Raw genomic sequence first — 18260 nt, forward strand, 5'->3', positions numbered from 1 at the left:
CGCACCCACGAAACCTCCCAGAGTGCAAGCACATCACTGACCCATCACGGAGGCCTGGGCATGACGTCCCTGGCCACCCTGTGACCAGTGGGGCTTGGGGACTCATGACCGGGGTTCCAAGTGCCCCTGAGCTTGTCTTCCACCTTCAGCCTGACTTTCCCTGGAAAGGGCGGCAAATCCCGTGCCCTGCAAAGAAGAGGCAGCGCAGAGAGGGAGCAAGGGGAAAGCAGTCCATTACTCGCCCACAGTTTCCTCCTGGCCTTTTCAGCTCCTCCCTCAGGGGTAGGTCATGGTGGGGAGGGGCAGCTGGGTGCAGGGGAGAGCAGATATCTTCTACAGAGGCCTGGGAAGCTGTGTGCCGGACAGCACCCAGCCCACCAGGCCCAGACTCACCTACAGCTGGAGATCCCCGCTTCCCTGTGCCCGCAGAACCTGCCCTTTGCAGTCTCCCATCTCCCCAACCCAGGCCTTAGTCTGTCTCATTTTTCTATCAGAGGTGCTGGAAGAGCAGCAGAATCAGGCCCAGCTCCCAATTCCCTCTCCCCAGTCTTCTCCAGGTATCCCCTCCCATGAGCACACAGGAAAAGGGCCACATGGCCTGGCGAGCCCCACACTCACTGCTACTGCTGCTGCTGCTGTTCCCAGGTGAGAGGGAGGAGGAGCCCAGGGAACTGGGTGTGGTGGGGACTGTTGGGACAGCAGAGTCAGGTAGCAGGTGGCTCTGTGGGCAGAGGCCTGCTATGAGGCAGGTTGTGCGTGTGGCCTTGACCTAGGCGTTACTTCATCATTCTACAGGCTCTCAGGCACGATCCAAAGCTCAGGTACTTCAAAGTGTGGCAGGGCAGACGCTGACCGTGAGATGCCAGTACCCGCCCACAGGCAGGTTGTACGAGAAGAAAGGTTGGTGTAAGGAGGCATCAGCACTCCTGTGCATCAGGTTAGTCACCAGCTCCAAGCCCAGGACAGTGGCTGGGACCTCTCGATTCGCAATCTGGGATGACCCTGCTGCTGGCTTCTTCACTGTCACCATGACTGATCTGAGAGAGGAAGACTCAGGACACTACTGGTGTAGAATCTACCGCCCTTCTGACAACTCTGTCTCTAAGTCCGTCAGGTTCCATCTGGTGGTATCTCCAGGTGAGCTCTTTCCCTAGGGTCCTCGGGGGGGTGCCCCTTACCCCCTTTTGGTGCCTCCATCACCCCTGGTTTCCTAATCATGGAAGCCACCCATGCCCACACCCCAGTCTCCTGGGAAGGCTGTTGGGAACAGGTATGGGGGGAACTCATATGTGCACAAGAGCAGCCATCTCACAGTCTCCCTGGCTCCCAAGCCTGCAGCCTGGGCCTCCTGAGAGACGCTGAAACAGACCCAGTGAGCATGCTGAGCAGTCAGCCCATATGACCCTGCTACAGGAGGGCAGGACCACCCAGCATCTTTGGTACATAGTAGGTGCCCAGGAAATGTGCATCCACTGACTGCCCCCACCACATACAGCCAGTAGTATCTCGGTAGTCCAGATACCAAGATACTATGGGTATCCCTCATAGTCCAGATCAGGGTCAGCAAAGGATGACCTGATAACTAAGAATGAGTGAAAAAAAATCAAAAGAAAAACAATATTTTGTGACATACAGGAAATTCAAATTTCAGTGCCTATAAGTAGAGTTATTTTTTGGAACACAGCCATGCCTACTCGTTTACCTATTGTCTGTGGTCCTTTTCATGCTGTGACAGCAAAATCGAGCAGCTGTGAGAGACCACATGGCTCATCCCTGACCCTTTACAGAAAGTGTGCCAACCTCCTGCCCAAAGCAGAGCTACTCTAAGTTCCTATGGAAGAGGACCTTTAAAAAAAAAAATCTGCAATTCACATGACTAATTTTTTTGGTAAAATATGGTAAAAACAAATTACTAGAAAAATTAGAAAAAGACATACAAAGTACAAGCCCAAAATTTATTAAATTTGACAAACGTAAAATTATATTTTAATAAATATAATCAAAACAAATATCACATAGGGAAACATTTATAAAAACTGTATACATTGTTCATTTTGAAAGTGTGCCTAAAGGTGATTGATGCGGTGGCTTAACGGTATACTCATAACGTTTTGTTGTTCCTCAGTTAAAACTAAATAGAAAGTTAGAGGGGAAATTGCAGTTCTCCATATTAAATGCCAGTATGCACCCTTCAAACAAACACCCTGTCTGTCCGTGTTTAAGGATTATAATGTGACAAATGAGCACTTTTCTTACTTGTTAACTTACCTAATCTGAGAACTATTTATGACACCACATCGCTTAGGAGATAATGTATAAAGAAATTGTGCTGATTTTTTAAAAAATAATACTCATAGTAGAAGACCAGAAAATTGGTCTCACAGAGGTATAATGTCAGAAACAGAAGAAATTTTTTTTTTTTTCTTTTTTTTGAGATGGAGTCTAGCTCTGTCGCCCGGGCTAGATTGCAGTGGCCAGATCTCAGCTCACTTCAAGCTCCGCCCCCCGGGTTTACGCCATTCTCCAGCCTCAGCCTCCTGAGTAGCTGGGACTACAAGCGCCCGCCACCTCGCCCAGCTCGTTTTTTGTATTTTTTTTAGTAGAGACGGGGTTTCACCGTGTTAGCCAGGATGGTCTCGATCTCCTGACCTCGTGATCCGCCCGTCTCGGCCTCCCAAAGTGCTGGGATTACAGGCTTGAGCCACCGCACCCAGCCCAGAAACAGAAGAAATTTTAAAGCAATTCCGACAAGCTCAACAGTTTTATGTTTAACTTTTACAAAAGGAAGCAAGCGATGCTGTAATTTCAAAATGCATCTTCAATCCTTTATCAGTAGCCAGTTCCAAAACTTTATCCTAAAAGTTATAGTTTAAATTATCTTTTGATGGGAAAATATGGATTCTAGATCTATGAATTTCCTCTGCATATATCTTCTTTTGACAAAAAACAAAATTCAAAACATGCTAGCAAATTATCAGTGTTTTCCCATGAGCACTTGTGAAGATATGCAATATCATCACCTATTTTGTTGATAATGTTATTAAATTAAGAATATGTCATAACAATTCACAGAAATGGTTCTTCTAACTTTTAAGTTTGCACTTAGACTTTATTTGCCACTGAAAAACATGTTGCTTTACTTCCTTGCATGGACATGTTAACATCAGAACTACAGTATAAACAAGCTTGAAGGTACAGTTCACATTTGTACTAAACTGGCTTCTTGTCTTAAAGAAACATGAGGAATTCTTTCTATAGATGAAACGTTCTCAACAAAACTTTGAATTTGTCATGCAACAGTAGCTGTTTATGATCTGTTTTCATATTATCACATAATAAAGAGAATGATTTCAAATTTCATATATTCACCTTACAAAATTCACAATTTTGTCCACATTGGTCAGCACAACGTTCAGTTAAGCTGATTTTATTTCATAGCAAAACTCTCAATGAAGGAAGCAGTGCATTAATTTACAATCTAGCCCAAACCTTCTTAACCTGGATGACATTTTCCTGTCATTGCAACTGCAGTCATCAGAACATACTCTTACATAAAACTTAACCCCCAAACCATATTTTGATAATATAACCTTCATAGTTTTATACAGTTCAGAGCTAGTTGTGTTTGTGACAATTAAGCTAAAAGATACAGAATTCCTTCATATCATTGTGTTCAAATTGCATATACTAAAAGAATAGTTATGCTAGCAATATTTGTGCATTTTTTTCAAATTGCCATGAAGAATACTTTGCTAGTTTTATTTGTTCTAGGAGGTGGTCATCCATCTCATTATCCAATTCCTGAATATGTTGACCTAAGGCGTCAAGGGAAAATGATATCAAGCTCCCTTCTTTGCTATACATTACCCAGTGTCATAAAGCAAACGTTGTTCAGTAATGTTTCGGCAACTGTAGAGGGATTGTTGGTCTTTGCAATACAAAATGTTACTTTACAAGAAGCCACAAAGTCTAGAGCTTATATGTGAAATACAGATTCCTTTCAAGAGCTTTTCAACCCACTACTCTTTTTTTTCCTAAAAACAGTTTGTTGTAAACTTGTGTTTTTCCGTTTCATATGTATATGCCACTTGTTTTTTGTTTTCTTTGGTTTTGTTTTGTTTCGTTTTGAGACGGAGTCTCACTCTGCCTGGAGTGCGGTGGCACAATCTCGGCTCACTGCAACCTCCGCCTCCAGAGTTCAAGCGATTCTCCTGCCTCAGCCTCTGGTGTAGCTGGGACTACAGGCGCCTGCCACCATGCCGGGCTAATTTGTGTATGTTTAGTAGAGACAGGGTTTCACCATATTGGTCAGCCTTGTCTCAAACTCCTGACCTCAGGTGATCCACCCGCCTCGGCCTCCCAAAGTGCTGGGATTACAGGCGTGAGCCACCGTACCCAGACTATGTGACTTGTTTTTATGGTGCAGTTGCCTCATAAGCCAATACATCTCAACAAATAACTCACTAGGTTTTAATATTTCCCTACTAATTATAACTACAAAACTCGCATATATGAGTGTAATAGTTCCCTGTTGCTGCCATAACAAATTACCACAAATTTAGTGGCTTAAAACAATTTATTATCTTACGGCGTCCAGTATGGGTCTTACTGGACTGAAACCAAGGGTCAGCAGGCTGTGTTCCCTCCTGGGGAATCTAGGAGATCATCTGTTTCTCCTCATCCAGGTTGTGGGCAGAGTTCAGTTTCCTGCAGCTATCAGAGATGGAGGTCTTGTTTTCTTGCTTGCTGTAAACCGAAGGTTGTCCCCAGCTTCATGAGGCCGCCACATTCCTTGGCCCATGGCCCCCTTTCTCCCTCATCAAAGCCGTCAACACCCGATGGGGGTCCCTCTCACATTGCACCTGTCTCTGACCACAGCTAGGAAACGTTCTCTGCTCTTACAGACTCATAATTAGATTAGGCCCACCTGGATAATCCAGGCAACTCTCTCCAACTCAGGGTCTTCAACCTTAATCACATCTGCAAATTTCCCTTTACCGTGGAAGGCAATGTCCTCACAGGTTCCTGGGATTAGGGAGTAGACATTTTGGGGTACCCTTATTCTGCCTACCACAATGAGGGATTCTATTTTCAAACAAGATCAGCACAAACTCTTTGGAATAATTGCAGAAGGAAAAAATTTCTTTGGAATCAATTCTACCATCTTCATTTGGCTGTCACTGCCACATTCAGGAAAGATGTGTTTTTTCAGTGACTTGTTTTGCTATCTGTTCATTAGAACGCTAATTAGGTAATCACTATTCCACTCTAAATTAGTTAATCATGTTACACTTTAAATTTTGTTTTAAAAAGTTTGATTAAAAATGAAAATGATTGTAAAAATAATAAATTATAAAATTATACATCTTTCCAGATGTTTATACACTTTTGGGTTACAGCTAAAAACTTATTTTATTTTATTTATTTACTTTTTTTTTTTTTTGAGACAGAGTCTGTCACCCAGGCTGGAGTGCAGTGACGCCATCTTAGCTCGCTGCAACCTCCGCCTCTGAGTTCAACCTATTCTCATGCCTCATGCCTCAGCCTCCCGAGTAGCTGGGATTACAGGTGCCTGCTACCACGCCTGGATAATTTTTTTGTATTTTTAGTAGAGATGGGGTCTCACCATGTTGGCCAGGCTGGTCTCAAACTCCTGACCTCTAGTGATCCACCTGCCTTGGCTGCCCAAAGTGTCGGGATAACAGGCGTGAGTCACCATGCCTGGCCGCTAACAACTAATTTTAAAGTATCACCCACTGTAGCATGGCCCTGGCATAGGTTACTAGCACACAGCTCGCTCCATGTTCGACTCTCTGTGCTTATTTGACAACACCCAAGCTGGTCTATATCCTGTTCAAGGAGATTAGACGAGTTAACTAATCACATGCTTGGATCTTGAGGCAATAACAAATTAATATAAATGTTTTGAAACCCCTATTCCCAATTTTTATTCTTACCTTGTTGTGAATGGGTTACAGACAATTTGTAGACCAGCACCAGGCCATAGATGACACATTCAATAGCACAGGCCTAGAATTTTACCAGAGTGTCCCAAACACAGCCTTCTCCCAGGCTGAGCACAGGGTTATCCTGGCCAGTATCCTAGACAGCCTCAGAGAGTGTCTTGTGGGACAGGATCGTGTCCACAGGTCAATAGGCCTATGACTCAGTCCAGGGAGGACCTTTCAGGGCAGTCCCTGGGACGAGGAATGACCCAGCTTCAGGTACCCTTTCCTTCAGGCCCCTCCTACCCCTTTCCCCTTCTTTCCCCCTCTCCCCACCTCCTGGACTCCAGTTAGGTATGTAGACCTAGTCTGCTAGGTCGAGACACTGAGAATCCCCACTTCCTCTCCCAGCCTTGGTTCCAACCCCACTTTCTTTTCCTTCACACCCTGCCACCGCTCCCGCAACCAGCATTGCCTTTTTGACCTCAACAATCCCCATCACTTTTCCAGAGACAGCCATTCCCCACCTCCACCAAGGGCTCTGAGCACAGGTGGGTCTGGGTCTTCCCGGGAAGGTGAATGGTAGGAGTGGTACGCAGCCAGTTCACAGAGTCCCAGAGTCAAGAGGGGCTGTGAAAGGCATTCCCTAGGCTGCTGAGGCTTGGGGTCCAGGGCTGTGCAGCAGAACTGGGAGGGGCAGGAATCTGAAAACTACCTTTCAAATTCCCCACAAGAGGCTCCCTTCCCAAGCCCCAGAGGCATGAGAAAGAAAATGGAGGGCCGAGAGCCGGAGGGGCCCGAAGCATCATGGCCATGTCCACCCTCAGGAGGTTCAGGTGGGTGCCCGTCCAAAGACTCGAGTGCTGGGAGGGGACCAGGCCTCCTGAGTCCTCTTCCAGTGCTCCTCCTGGACTCAAGGATACAACTGCAGGGGCCCAATAGAGCCCAGACCACAGGTGTTTCTAATTCTGAGCCAGAGGACTTCACAGTTCAGTCCCCACCCCTCAAATCAGTTTTCTTCTCTGGGCTCATGGGCTCTGTTCCCAGTCTGGTCCAACTCCCCCAACCAGCTTTCCTGCCGGCAGGCACAGGTGGGGTCTTCCACTCACTAACCACAGCCCTTTCTCCTCCCTGGCAGCCTCTGCCTCCACACAGACCTCCTGGGCTTCCCACAACCTGGTCTCTTCACAGACCCAGACCCAGACCTCCTGGGCTCCCCGCAACCTGGTCTTTTCACAGACCCAGACCCAGAGCTGTGTGCCTCCCACTGGAGGAGCCAGAGAAGACCCTGAGTCTTCAGCTACCATCACTGTCCCTTCACAGTGAGTTCGGGGAGCGCCCGTAGCCACACAGGCCTGGGCGAGGGCTGGCAGATGAAGACTTGTCTCCATAACTTGTCCTCTCCCCTTCCTGTCCCTCTGCCTTCCAGGTCACAGAACTCCACGCTCCACCCTGGCCCTGCAGCCCCCAGTGCCCTGGTCCCTGTGCTCTGTGGATTCCTCGTAGCCAAGAGCCTGGTGCTGTCGGCCCTCCTCGTCTGGTGGTGAGTGTGGTGAGGGTTGGACTTGGGGCAAATGGAACAGGGAACAGCTTCTGCCCAGGATAGAGGGTCAGAGGGGAATCAGCCAGAGAACAGAGGTGGAAATTATAATTGGCAGAACTCTCCAAACTAAAGCCCTCATGGAGTCCATCCATCTGACATGTCACACAGGCTCACCTTTGTCCTTCAGCTGCAAACTTGCAGGAATCTCATCCATGTTTCTCTTTCTCTGTGTTTTCTCCTCTCTCTCTCCCTTTCTATCTCTCTTTCTTCCCCCCACTCCCTTGTCCTCCCTTTCCCTCTCCATTCCTCCCCCTCCCTCTTTCCCATTCCACCCCCTTCCTCTCTCCCTCTGTCTCTACCCCTCCCTCCTCTCCTTCCCTCTACCTTTCTCCTTCTCTCCTTCCGTCTCCCCTCCCCTTCCTCTCCCCCGTCCCTCCATCAGAAACACAGACCTGCACAGCTGGAAAGTCCCTCCCACCACCTGCCCTTCCAGGCAAGCCCAAGTCCAGGGACTCCGCCTCATTCTAGTCCTGAGGGAGAGAGGGTAGACACAGGAGGGGAACAGCGCCCAGGGAGAAGGGCATACATGGGAAAAACCATAGGTGGGGCTGAGTGAAAGGTACAGGGACGACTGAGTCAGGCCAGGAGCCGGCTTGCTGGAGGAGGGGCAGGCTTGAGGAGAGGGATGGGGTGGGAGAACGGATTCAAGTCACTTCATGTATTTCTCCCCACATCTCAGGGGTCTCAAGGAATCGGCATGTGCAGCATCAAGGGAGGTCTCTGCTGCGCCCAGCTCAGCCCAGGCCCCAGGCCCATAGACACTTCCCACTGAGCCACAGGACCTCAGGTGGGCGGCCAGTCTCTGACAAGGCTGGGCTCCCAGGAGCTCCAGGACCTCTGACCTCTGCATTCTCTGCAAAGAAAAGGCCAGAACTTGATCCAAGGCCTTTGGCCACGCCCTCCCTGCAGAGCTGCAGAGCCCAGGCCCTCTACTTGCTCACCCTCAGTTTGCACTGGGACCAGCACCTCATTGTGGGTGCAAAGCCCAGCACCTGCAGCACCTTTCTACCAAACCTGAGTCAATGATAAGAATCCTTCTTCCCTGCCTCCTCCTCCTATCTATAGCCCCTGATAAAAGAAAAACTTGAGGCCTGGAACGCTGGGGCCTGACACCTGTAATACCATGACTTTGGGAGGCCAAGGCTGGAGGATTGCTTGAAGCCAAGAGTTCCCGGTTGCCGTGAACCAGGATCATGCCACTGCACTCCAGCCTGAGCGACAGAGTGAGACCTTGTCTCTAAAACAGAAAAGAAGAAAAGAAACACTTTAGACAAAATAAATTTAACACAGTTTATTTGAGCAAAGAACGATTTGCAAATTGGGCAGCCCTCAGAACCAGAAGAGGTTTAGAGAACTCAGCTCTGCAACCTGGGCAGTTGGAGGGACAGAAAAAGACTGAAGAAAGCGGAAACAAGGAACAAAAAGAAATTGGTCATTTCAAAGTTACCTTCTTTGTAAAAGGTTAAAGCAGAGGGGACTTCCCTACCATACCGGCTAAAACTGGCCTGTGCAGGGATTTGGCTGTTACCTCTCTCTCCTAATTTCTCGGAAGGTGAGATAAACAACTTGGTTTTGGCTTGGTGGCGTGGAACCTTAGCACCAGTGACCCCATTTTGGTTTGGGCTGTTGGGCCTAGTGCAGGAGCTCAGTCTAAACCAATGGCCTCTTATTACTCTTATTTAACACCCCAAATCCAGATGCCTGGGTCACCCCAAAATTTCCCTCTCCCTCTCCCCTTGCTCAGCCACACTCTGCCAAGACCTCCCCTATTGTATCTCCTCCCCATTTCCTAGCCCCTTCACCTCACACTGGCACTCGGACCACTGTGTCAGCCACCTAATGGGGGATCCTGTCTTCAGTCCCCGCCTCCTAGATTGTTCCCCTGAGAAGCCCCTTTCCAACAACACCTCTGTGCATTTCCGCCACCCGGGAATTGAAGTCCAGTGTCATTACTGGGGCCCCCCACAATGCTTTGCCTAGATCAGCCACCCCTGCAGCACAGCGCCCCCCTGTGCTGTCCTTACTGCCACCAACATGGCTGCAGCCTCTACAAGGGAGTGAACCTTTCTTTTTTTCTGCACAAGCTGGTCAAGAGGCTCCCCAACTCGCCACATTCAAGATCACTCTGCGCCTTGCCCCAGGCCTGTCACCCCCACAGGGCTGTTCTCTCTTTCTGACACTTACAATCCCGATGTTGGACCTACTGGTCTGAGCCTGACATGATTATCTTTTCTCTCGTTTGTCATCTATGTTTCTTTATTCCTACTTTCTGAGAAAGTTCCTCAAGGTTACATTCTATTCAAGTGTTTTCAATGTACACGATCACATTTTTCATTTCTAAATGGTCCCTTTGTTCTCTGTTCCTTTTTATAGCACAGCATGTTTTATTTTGGCAAGCCATATTTTCTCTGGAAATATTAAAGTTTTAACTTTTGAACTTTTCCAAAGCTTTCCATATTTTCTGTGTCCTCCAAGGTGCCCGTCATATTTTTTATTTTCTCCTTTCATTGACCTCTGTCTTTCTTCAGAGCTTTCTGGAAACCTTTGCCACTTCTCAGCCACCCACTCGCATGGAAGAGCTCAGAAACCCTGTGTGTGCTGCGGGGTGCCGTGGGCTCCAGGCTGACTGGGTAGGAGCATGGCTCCATTTTTTCTCTTTCACAGCTCTGTTTCTCCAGAAAGGACTCTTAGCTGTCCTCCCTGGGGGTGTAAGTCTAGACCCAGGGTTCTAGGCACCAACTGGAGCAGAGCAAAGGGATCTTGCTGCCCAATGTCTGTTCCCACCCAAGCCCCCACTGCACACTCTCTCTCTCTGTGGTGCTCTGTGCTCCGAGCGGAGCATCTCTGTGTCACCCTCATCAAAGACTTACCTCAAGCTCTCTGCAGCTGTTGAGAGAGAGGAAAGACAGAGGATGTGGGCAGCTAACCTACTCTCTGTCTCACGGAACCCAGAGAATCTAGAAGTCTAAGTGATTGTTAAAGCAGAGCTCCAACCTGTTCTCTGGTTTCCGGCACCCACTTCAACCCTGCCTTAAGAGATACCTGCACCTCCCATTTCTCCACCTTTCTGGGGTTCTAAGGTAAAAACGACTTCCCTCATATTCCCCCACTCCCACAAGCTCTCTCTGATCTGTGAACTCATCTGATTTTACCCACCTTCAAAACGTGTATGGAGCTCTCTGTTTATCCTTGAGGATGGGTTTATGCAATTTTTATCCAGTTATTGCTACTTTCACCTTCTTGGCAAGAGTGAGGAGGGACCTCAGATTTTCCATCAAAACACCCCTCCCCAGCATCCGCCACCAAGGGCAGGAGCCAGTGAGATCCCAGGTCTCCACTTGCTCATGTAAAGACTCCTAGCCCCCTCCCCTTCCCTGAAGGTAAGCACTCAGACTCCAGTATAGCCTCTTGGTGGCTTATTATATCCCTGTTCACTCCAGTTGCTATAAGACGCCCAGGATGCCCTGGTCCTCCCTCATCACCCAGAATCCCAACTCAATAAGACCTTATAAATCCATTACATTAGCCCCATTTCCCATTCATCCCAAATCCCATAACCTTTCCACCTGTGTACCTGAAGTACGCAGTCATCAGCACAAGCCCCTGTGCACTCAGCTTCTCTGAACGTCGCCGCGGTACTCTCCCTGACATCTGCCTGTTCTCCGAGGATACTACTTTCTCCACAGTTCTCTTGTAGGGGGAGGGGGTGGTTTTTTCTCCTTGACCTCATGCTCCTGAGTCCGAGGGTGGAGTCAGTGTCCTCTGTGCTCCTCACGGCCCCTTCCTATCTTCCTATCCTCCCTAAAGTACTCCACAAGTAGCTTTCTGCCATTAGGCTATATCACTGTGGGTGACTACCCATCATTGCTGCAGATTCTGTACAATCTGGGGCACTGCTCTTTATTCCTTGGGGGTCTTAACCCCACGCTCAACATCACTCTGACTGTTCCCGCCATAATTCTTGGTGATCTTGGGCCCATGTAGACTCAAGAGCTACATGAATGATTCTTCCAAACCCCTGGCATCTCAGTTCCTTGGCCTGCTCTCCCCAATGGTCTGGTCCTCTTCCCTATCTCAGCCACCCTTGCAGATGGTCAGCAAGCGCCAACAGCTCCAATCTTAATCTCATTCCTACCACCCCCTACCTCAATCCTGCTAACCTGATCCCAGTATTGCTTCAACACCACAGGGACCCACGATCCATGATTCCTGCCATCTGCCTCTTTCCGCCATCGCACTCATGCTTTCCTTTCCCTTAGTTTCCATGATCCAACCTCAAATCACTCTTTGGCACACAGCCTCCACTTCTGGGCTCCTCTCCCCTTTTAGTGAACTCCTCCGGGAAAACTGTAACCCTGGTTGGACCTAGCTTCCTGCTTACTCTGTGCCTGTGTCCAGCCAAGATGAATGTGGCTGTGGCTGACAAAATACAATCTATCATCCAGAAGTGTCTCACTGTCAGCATGTGACCTTGAGAGTGGAGTGACTCTGCTCCACTCTAGACCTACGTCTTCCCCTGTCCTCCCTCTCCACATGCTCAGCTGGTGTGCCCACATCCTAACTCACTGAAAAGAGAGAGAGAGTGGGGGAAAGAGAGAAAGAGAGAAAGAGAGGGAGGGAGGGAGGGAGGGACGGAGTGAGAGGGAGAGAAAACGAGGAGGGAAGGAAGGAAAGAAGGAAGAGGGAGGGAGAGAAGGAAGGAGGAAAAAGAACGTCCACTTGATCCCACCACACCTACCAATCATCTGCCTCTCTTCTTCCTCTCACTCTCCCTACTCTCATCTCAAGCCAACCACTTTCCTTCAGCTCCAAATCCCATCTTCTCTTGTCTACACAAGAATATTCCAGCTGAGCATGGAGGTGCGGACTTGTGTGGTCCCAGCTACTCGGGAGGCTGAGGCAGGAGGATTGCTTGAGCCCGAGAGGTCGAGGCTACAGTGAACTATGATCACACCACTGCACTCCAGCCTAGGTGACAGAGCAAGATCCTGTCTAAAATTAAAAAAGGAATATTCGTCCAGGAGCCGCCCCTCTCTTCTTCATCATCTTCTTCCCTAGTTGTATGTCATGACCATCAGAATCTAAATGGGCTCTAATATATTAAACCCTCCCCACTTACAGCCCTCCAGCTACTGCTCCATCATCTTAATGTCCTCTGTAGCAAGGGCCCGTGAAAGGACTGGCTGCACCATCAGCCTCCAAGTTTCTCTTCTGTTCTCTCTTGAAGCCACTCCAGTCAGGCCTTTGACTGTGCCACTCCTTGAAACACCTCCAGTGACTTCTGGACTGTGAAATCCAGCAGCCAATGCTGAAACCTCCTCACCCTGGGAAGAGGAGCACCCTAGGCATGGCCTCCCACTTCTGCCTTCTTGAGATGCTTTCTTCCCGGGCTTCCAGGAAAAAAGAACTCTTGTGACTTTCTCCTGACTCATTTGATGCTGTGTAATAAATTAGCCCCAAAACATAGTAGCTTAAAACAACAAATGATACATATTCATTAGGTCACAGGTTTTTTTGGGGGGGTTGGGGGTGTGGCCAGAAATTTGGGAACAACTTAGCTGGGTGTTCCTGGCTCAGAACCTCTCTGGTATTGCAGTCAGGATGTCAGCAAGAAATGCAGTGGTGGGGAGGTTTGATGGAGGGCCGTTCCCAAGACGGTGCACCCTCACATGGCTGCTCGCACAGACCTGAGTTCTTTGCCATATGAGCCTTTCTTCATGGCAAGGGAAATAACTCCCCAGTGTGACTGATCCAAGAGAGGATGCGGAAGGAGGAAGTCATAGTGCCATTAATAACCTAGTCTCTGAAATCACAAACTGTTGCTTCTGCCACATTCTACTCATTAGAAGCCAGTCATTGGGTCCAGCCCAGTGGGATTCACCTCCATCCCTTGAAGGAAGGTATATTAAAGAATTCATGCATGTATTTTAAAACCACCACAGTACTCGCTCTGGCCACAAATTATTTACATTCCTCCCACACACAAAAATACACTCAGTCCCACCAAAGGTCTCCCAAAGTCTCATCCCGTTATGGCATCAGGATGAGGTCCAGGAACTCGTCATTTAAACCAGGTCCAGGTGTGGAGGAAATTCCTCAGGTGTAGTTCCTCAAGTACAATTCTCAGTATGAAGACCTGTGAGCTAGAGACAAGTTATCTGCCACACACACGCGCGCACACACACACACACACACAACCCCAATGTCCAATGTAGTACAGTCATAGGAAACCACTACAGATATTCTTGTTCAAAAGAAGTGGAAGGGGGAGGCAAAACAAACGTCACTGGTGCTTAGAAAATCAGAACTTTAGCTGGGCAAATGTTGGAAATTCCTTGATTCAAACACTGCTCAACTCCTACCTAGAAATAATTCTCAGTGGTCGTGGCTCCTTCCTCTGTGCTTGAGTATGTCTTCTGAGCCACCCTTCTCTTTCCATGAAAGGCAGCCCATATTTACAGCTTTGTAATTTCCTCAGGCTGCTTCCTGCCAGTTTAATTTGGGGGATACAAAGTAAGATCCCAGATTTCATTCTATTTCTGTTCCTTTCAGTCCAATCTGGCAGTGTTTTGTGAATGTCATTCTCTTGCAAAATATGTGGATCTCCTGTAAAACTTATTGTGACTCACTGCATTAGACAAAGACCATACCCACAAATTTCTCTAAGAGAAGATCTGTTCCACATCATGTGCTTCTGCCAAGACAGTGAGGATAATGTCTTTACACTTCTTAGAAGCTCTAATGTTTGACTGAAAAATCTATGAAGCACACACCCTTAAATTCATGAAAGGGCCTTTTGCTTGAGACACTGTGAAATAATAATAATTATATACTATTAAAATCATTATGATTTTATATAAATTATAATAATAATTTTTATTATATTTTTATTTTAATATATACTTTATACCTTTTATGTTTTATATATTTTATATTAATTTTTATTAATAAATCAATAAATTTTAGTAAATTATGTATATATTCTTATATATAATTTTCATATATATAATTTTCATATATATATATGTCTTTGACCCTAGTTCCTGACACAGAGCTCCTAAGACCCTTATAAACAGGAGTGCTAAGAGACTCTTTTGTTCTCACATTTGGTCTTTGACCTCTGTTCCTGACACAGAGCTCCTAAGACCTTTCTAATCTCCTGAGTGATAGGAGTGTCTAACACAGAGGTCCTACCTCCCTTGGAATTTCCTGGCATCTTTCCCTCTAAGGTGACTCTTAGTGTGCTCTTGGACGGGGGCTGATCACCAAAAGTATCAATCCATGATTGAAAGCTTGCAACTTTCACCCCACCTCCCATAACCCAGGGAGGAGAGGGGGCTGAAGATTGCATTAATCATCAATCATGCTGACACGATGAAGTCTCTGTAAAAATCACAAAAGTAAGGTTCAGGAGCTTCTGAGTTGGTGAACACATTCATGTTCTGGGAGAGTGGTGCACCCCAGCTCCACGGAGAACAGAAGCTCCTGCCCTCAAGACCTTCCAGACCTGAAAACAATTTGGTTTTTCCTACTAAATGCACTACCTTTCTGAGGCCTTAACAAAGGATTTTACAGTCATAGCCTTGGTTTCATCTTTAGACCAATATTCCTGAATGTGCCTGGATTTGATTTTAGCATCATTTACTGTTTGGAGGCTGAGAGTTTTTTAAGTCATCAAGTCCCAGCTCCCTCATGTTGAATAATCCTGCCTAGAGTTTACCTCTCCTCTCTCATTTTATGATGAGCCACAAGACAAAACCAGGTAGCACTTTCAAGACTTTGCCTGGAAATCCTAGCTGCACAACCCAGCTCATGAGGGACATTTTCTACTTTCCACATTACTGCAGGTGACAGTGTTGCTAAACTTTCTGCCAATGTGTAACAAAGAACCCCCTTCATTTTTGCCAACTAAGTGACCCTGGAAAAGTTTCTTAAGGTCTCTACCTCCAGTCTCCTTATTGGTAAAAACAGAACTAATAACACCCACATTACCAAGCTATTTGGATTTCTAAGTAGAGTGATATATTCAAAAAGCACCAGACACAAGGGGAACACCAAACAAAGGCTGAGTTTTAGAGGGAGTGAGGTATGGAAGAAAGCAGACTCAACTGTGACACAGCAGAGTCCATCTGCCTTTCCGGAGCTTACTGCAGCTGGAAAGAGAGATAATAGTGTGTGGGCAGAGGGTGAACTTGGAGACCTGCAGGGAACAGGCCCCTCTTCTTGGTGGACAGCAGAGGAAAATAAAGGAAAAAATCAGGGTGAGGAAACTGACCAAGCTGGGCTCAAAATCCTTGCATACCCACTGACACCTTTCTGGCAGCAGTGGCCAGGGGCAGATTTCCTCCTTGTGAGGGGGGTATGGCAACCAACCCTGTGAGTAATGGGATGGGGAAGGGGTTGCCTCTGCACCTTTTGCAATTGTGTGGCAGTCTCTGACCACCTTCCTGGTTTCCTGCTCTGATTGCAGGGGGAACATATGGGGGAAAACCCTGATGGAGCTCAGGAGCCTGGATACCAAAAAAGCCACCAGCCACCTTCAACAGGTCACAGATCTTCCCTGGACCTCAGTTTCCTCACCTGTAGAGAGAGAAATATTATACCACACTGTTGCAAGGACTAAGATAAGCAATGATGATGATGAACACACTTTGCGAATAATAAAATTATCTGAATGTTTTATTCCTGTTGTTTCCTAAGTTTCCTTCAAACTCTGTCTGCATCCCCACATTTGATTTCTAGGGGCCCAGCTTCTCTAGTTTGCCCTCTTTTCTCCATCATAACCCTTTCTTATCTTCAGTTCACCTGATGTCCCCTGTATGTCTGGGAGCTGCCTTAGATGCTGTTATAAGCAGGGAAAGGCACTGCACACAAGCCCAGTGAGTAGAAGGGCCATGGGCGAGCAAGGCTTGGAAACAAGACCTGGGTTTGTTTTCTCAGCTCAGCTCTACAAGAACTTGGACACATAGGTCACTGCCCCTCTCTGAATATCTTGTTTCTTTCTCCAGAAAATGAAGGGGATGGAGATGAATTCTGAAACCCCTTCCCCATAGAGAGTAAGTCAATAAGCATGAACTCAACACCTCCCTGTGCCCAGCCCAGGGCCAAGCACCACAGGACACAAACAAAAGGAGCCAGCCTGGGAACACAGTTGTGAGTCCATAGGTGGAGGGGCCCCTGTGCAAGACTGCAGCACAGGCTAAGGGAAGGGATAGCAAAGGAGGGGGAGCAAAGCTGAAAAGAGGTGGCTGGAGAGGGATAGAAAAGCAGGACACTAGTGGGTACCAGACAGTGGGGGAAGGAGCCCAACAAGGATAAGGAACTTTGCTGTGAAGTCATGTTAGTCAGGATGCCATGACCTTCCATGAGCCCGAAAGAGGGCACACAGTCCCTAGAAGGAGGCGAAGCCCTGCCCCATCTCCACTCACCCCTGAGGTTCTGGGAGTGTCCTGGTATCCAGGGACAATTTAGGCTCCCAAGGTCTGTGGTCTTTTTCTTGTAAACTCCAGTCTCCTGCTTCCTCTTTCCAGTTTTTGCCTTCCTTCCTGGGCTCCTCTGGGGATCAGGCTCCATACCTGGCCAAGGGCTAGAAAGCCTGGGGACAGCCAAAGTGTCAGGCGGACCAGAGTTTCTGTTCATGGTTAAAGTGCTGAACTTGTTGGGTCTAAATGTGAATATGGACTGAGCAGTAGAGTCTATTAAGAAACTATTTTTAATTGCATTGGCTGTGATCACATTAATTTGCTATGCCGCAAGAGCTCTTGTTTTAGAAATGTATGATAAATTATTTAAGGGTAGAATGTCAGGATATCTGCAATTTATTTAAAAATACTTCCAGATGAAAAAAAAAAAATACTGTGAGTTAAAAATACAGAAGTGGAGTGGAGCACCTGGCCCCTGAGATCTGATGACGACAGGGCCTGCTGTAGGCCCATGCTGTTCCTCCATGGAAATTAGACAAATTACCCATCTTGTGGAGAGATCACAAAAAGGCACACACACCCCCACTCCCAGTCCCAGGCCTACTGATTACAAAAATGCACCCTAGCCAATACCTGGTAGAATTCCAACCCTGATGGCCCAAATGCCGATGGAGTTCCTATGGTTGTCAGATAACAGCCAACGCAGCCACCATCAAAGCAGAGCCCACAGTCTCAGCGAGGTATCCACATCTTGGTGCAGCCCTGAACTTGACATTGGTCAGCAGATCTCCACAACAGCTGCACCTAGAATTGCACACACCACACCAGCTTTCCTGGTGTTTTTCTCTTTTCTTTGTACATTATATACAAACATCATTTTTCCAATTCTAAGAATCCTGACATTCAATAAAGGGAAATATGTTAGACTCTTGTATCTGCTTTGTTTTTTCCAACCAGCCTTTCTCAAGCATTAGTAGCTAAGACAGCAGGAGCGAGTGGTCCAGCCATGCTTCCAGGGTTGAGGCTTCCTCTCTCCTCCTCCTGACTCCCCTCCTCCTGAACAAATCCTGTTCCTTCCCAGCACCCCCTCTGAGGATTCTTCAGTCCCCACCCCAAGAGCTCAAGGAGAGGTGGCTTGGTTGGGAGGACCCTCTCCTCTGCCTTTTGCTGCTAATGGTACCTGCACCTGGTTTGCAGGTGTCCTCGGCTTCAGATGGGGCACTGGGGAGGAGGAGAAGAAAGAAGGCTGGAGAGGGAAGGGGGACAGGGAGAGGTGGCCTTGCAGCCAGA

General features: G+C 47.6%; 1 protein-coding gene across 1 annotated transcript; it reads left to right on the forward strand.

Annotated features, from left to right (window-relative positions):
- The first annotated feature begins 419 nt into the window (after nucleotides 1–419).
- Nucleotides 420–16044, forward strand: NCR2 (natural cytotoxicity triggering receptor 2). Its single transcript, XM_033219888.1, is given in 7 exon segments — nucleotides 420–645; nucleotides 796–1137; nucleotides 6111–6121; nucleotides 7143–7267; nucleotides 7375–7497; nucleotides 8238–8335; nucleotides 16019–16044. Coding segments are annotated over 7 exon segments (801 nt in total). The 5' UTR covers nucleotides 420–569.
- The last annotated feature ends 2216 nt before the right edge of the window (nucleotides 16045–18260 follow it).

Source organism: Trachypithecus francoisi, unplaced genomic scaffold (genome assembly GCF_009764315.1).
Source record: "Trachypithecus francoisi isolate TF-2019V2 unplaced genomic scaffold, Tfra_2.0 Lachesis_group10, whole genome shotgun sequence".
Taxonomy (NCBI): Eukaryota; Metazoa; Chordata; class Mammalia; order Primates; family Cercopithecidae; genus Trachypithecus; species Trachypithecus francoisi.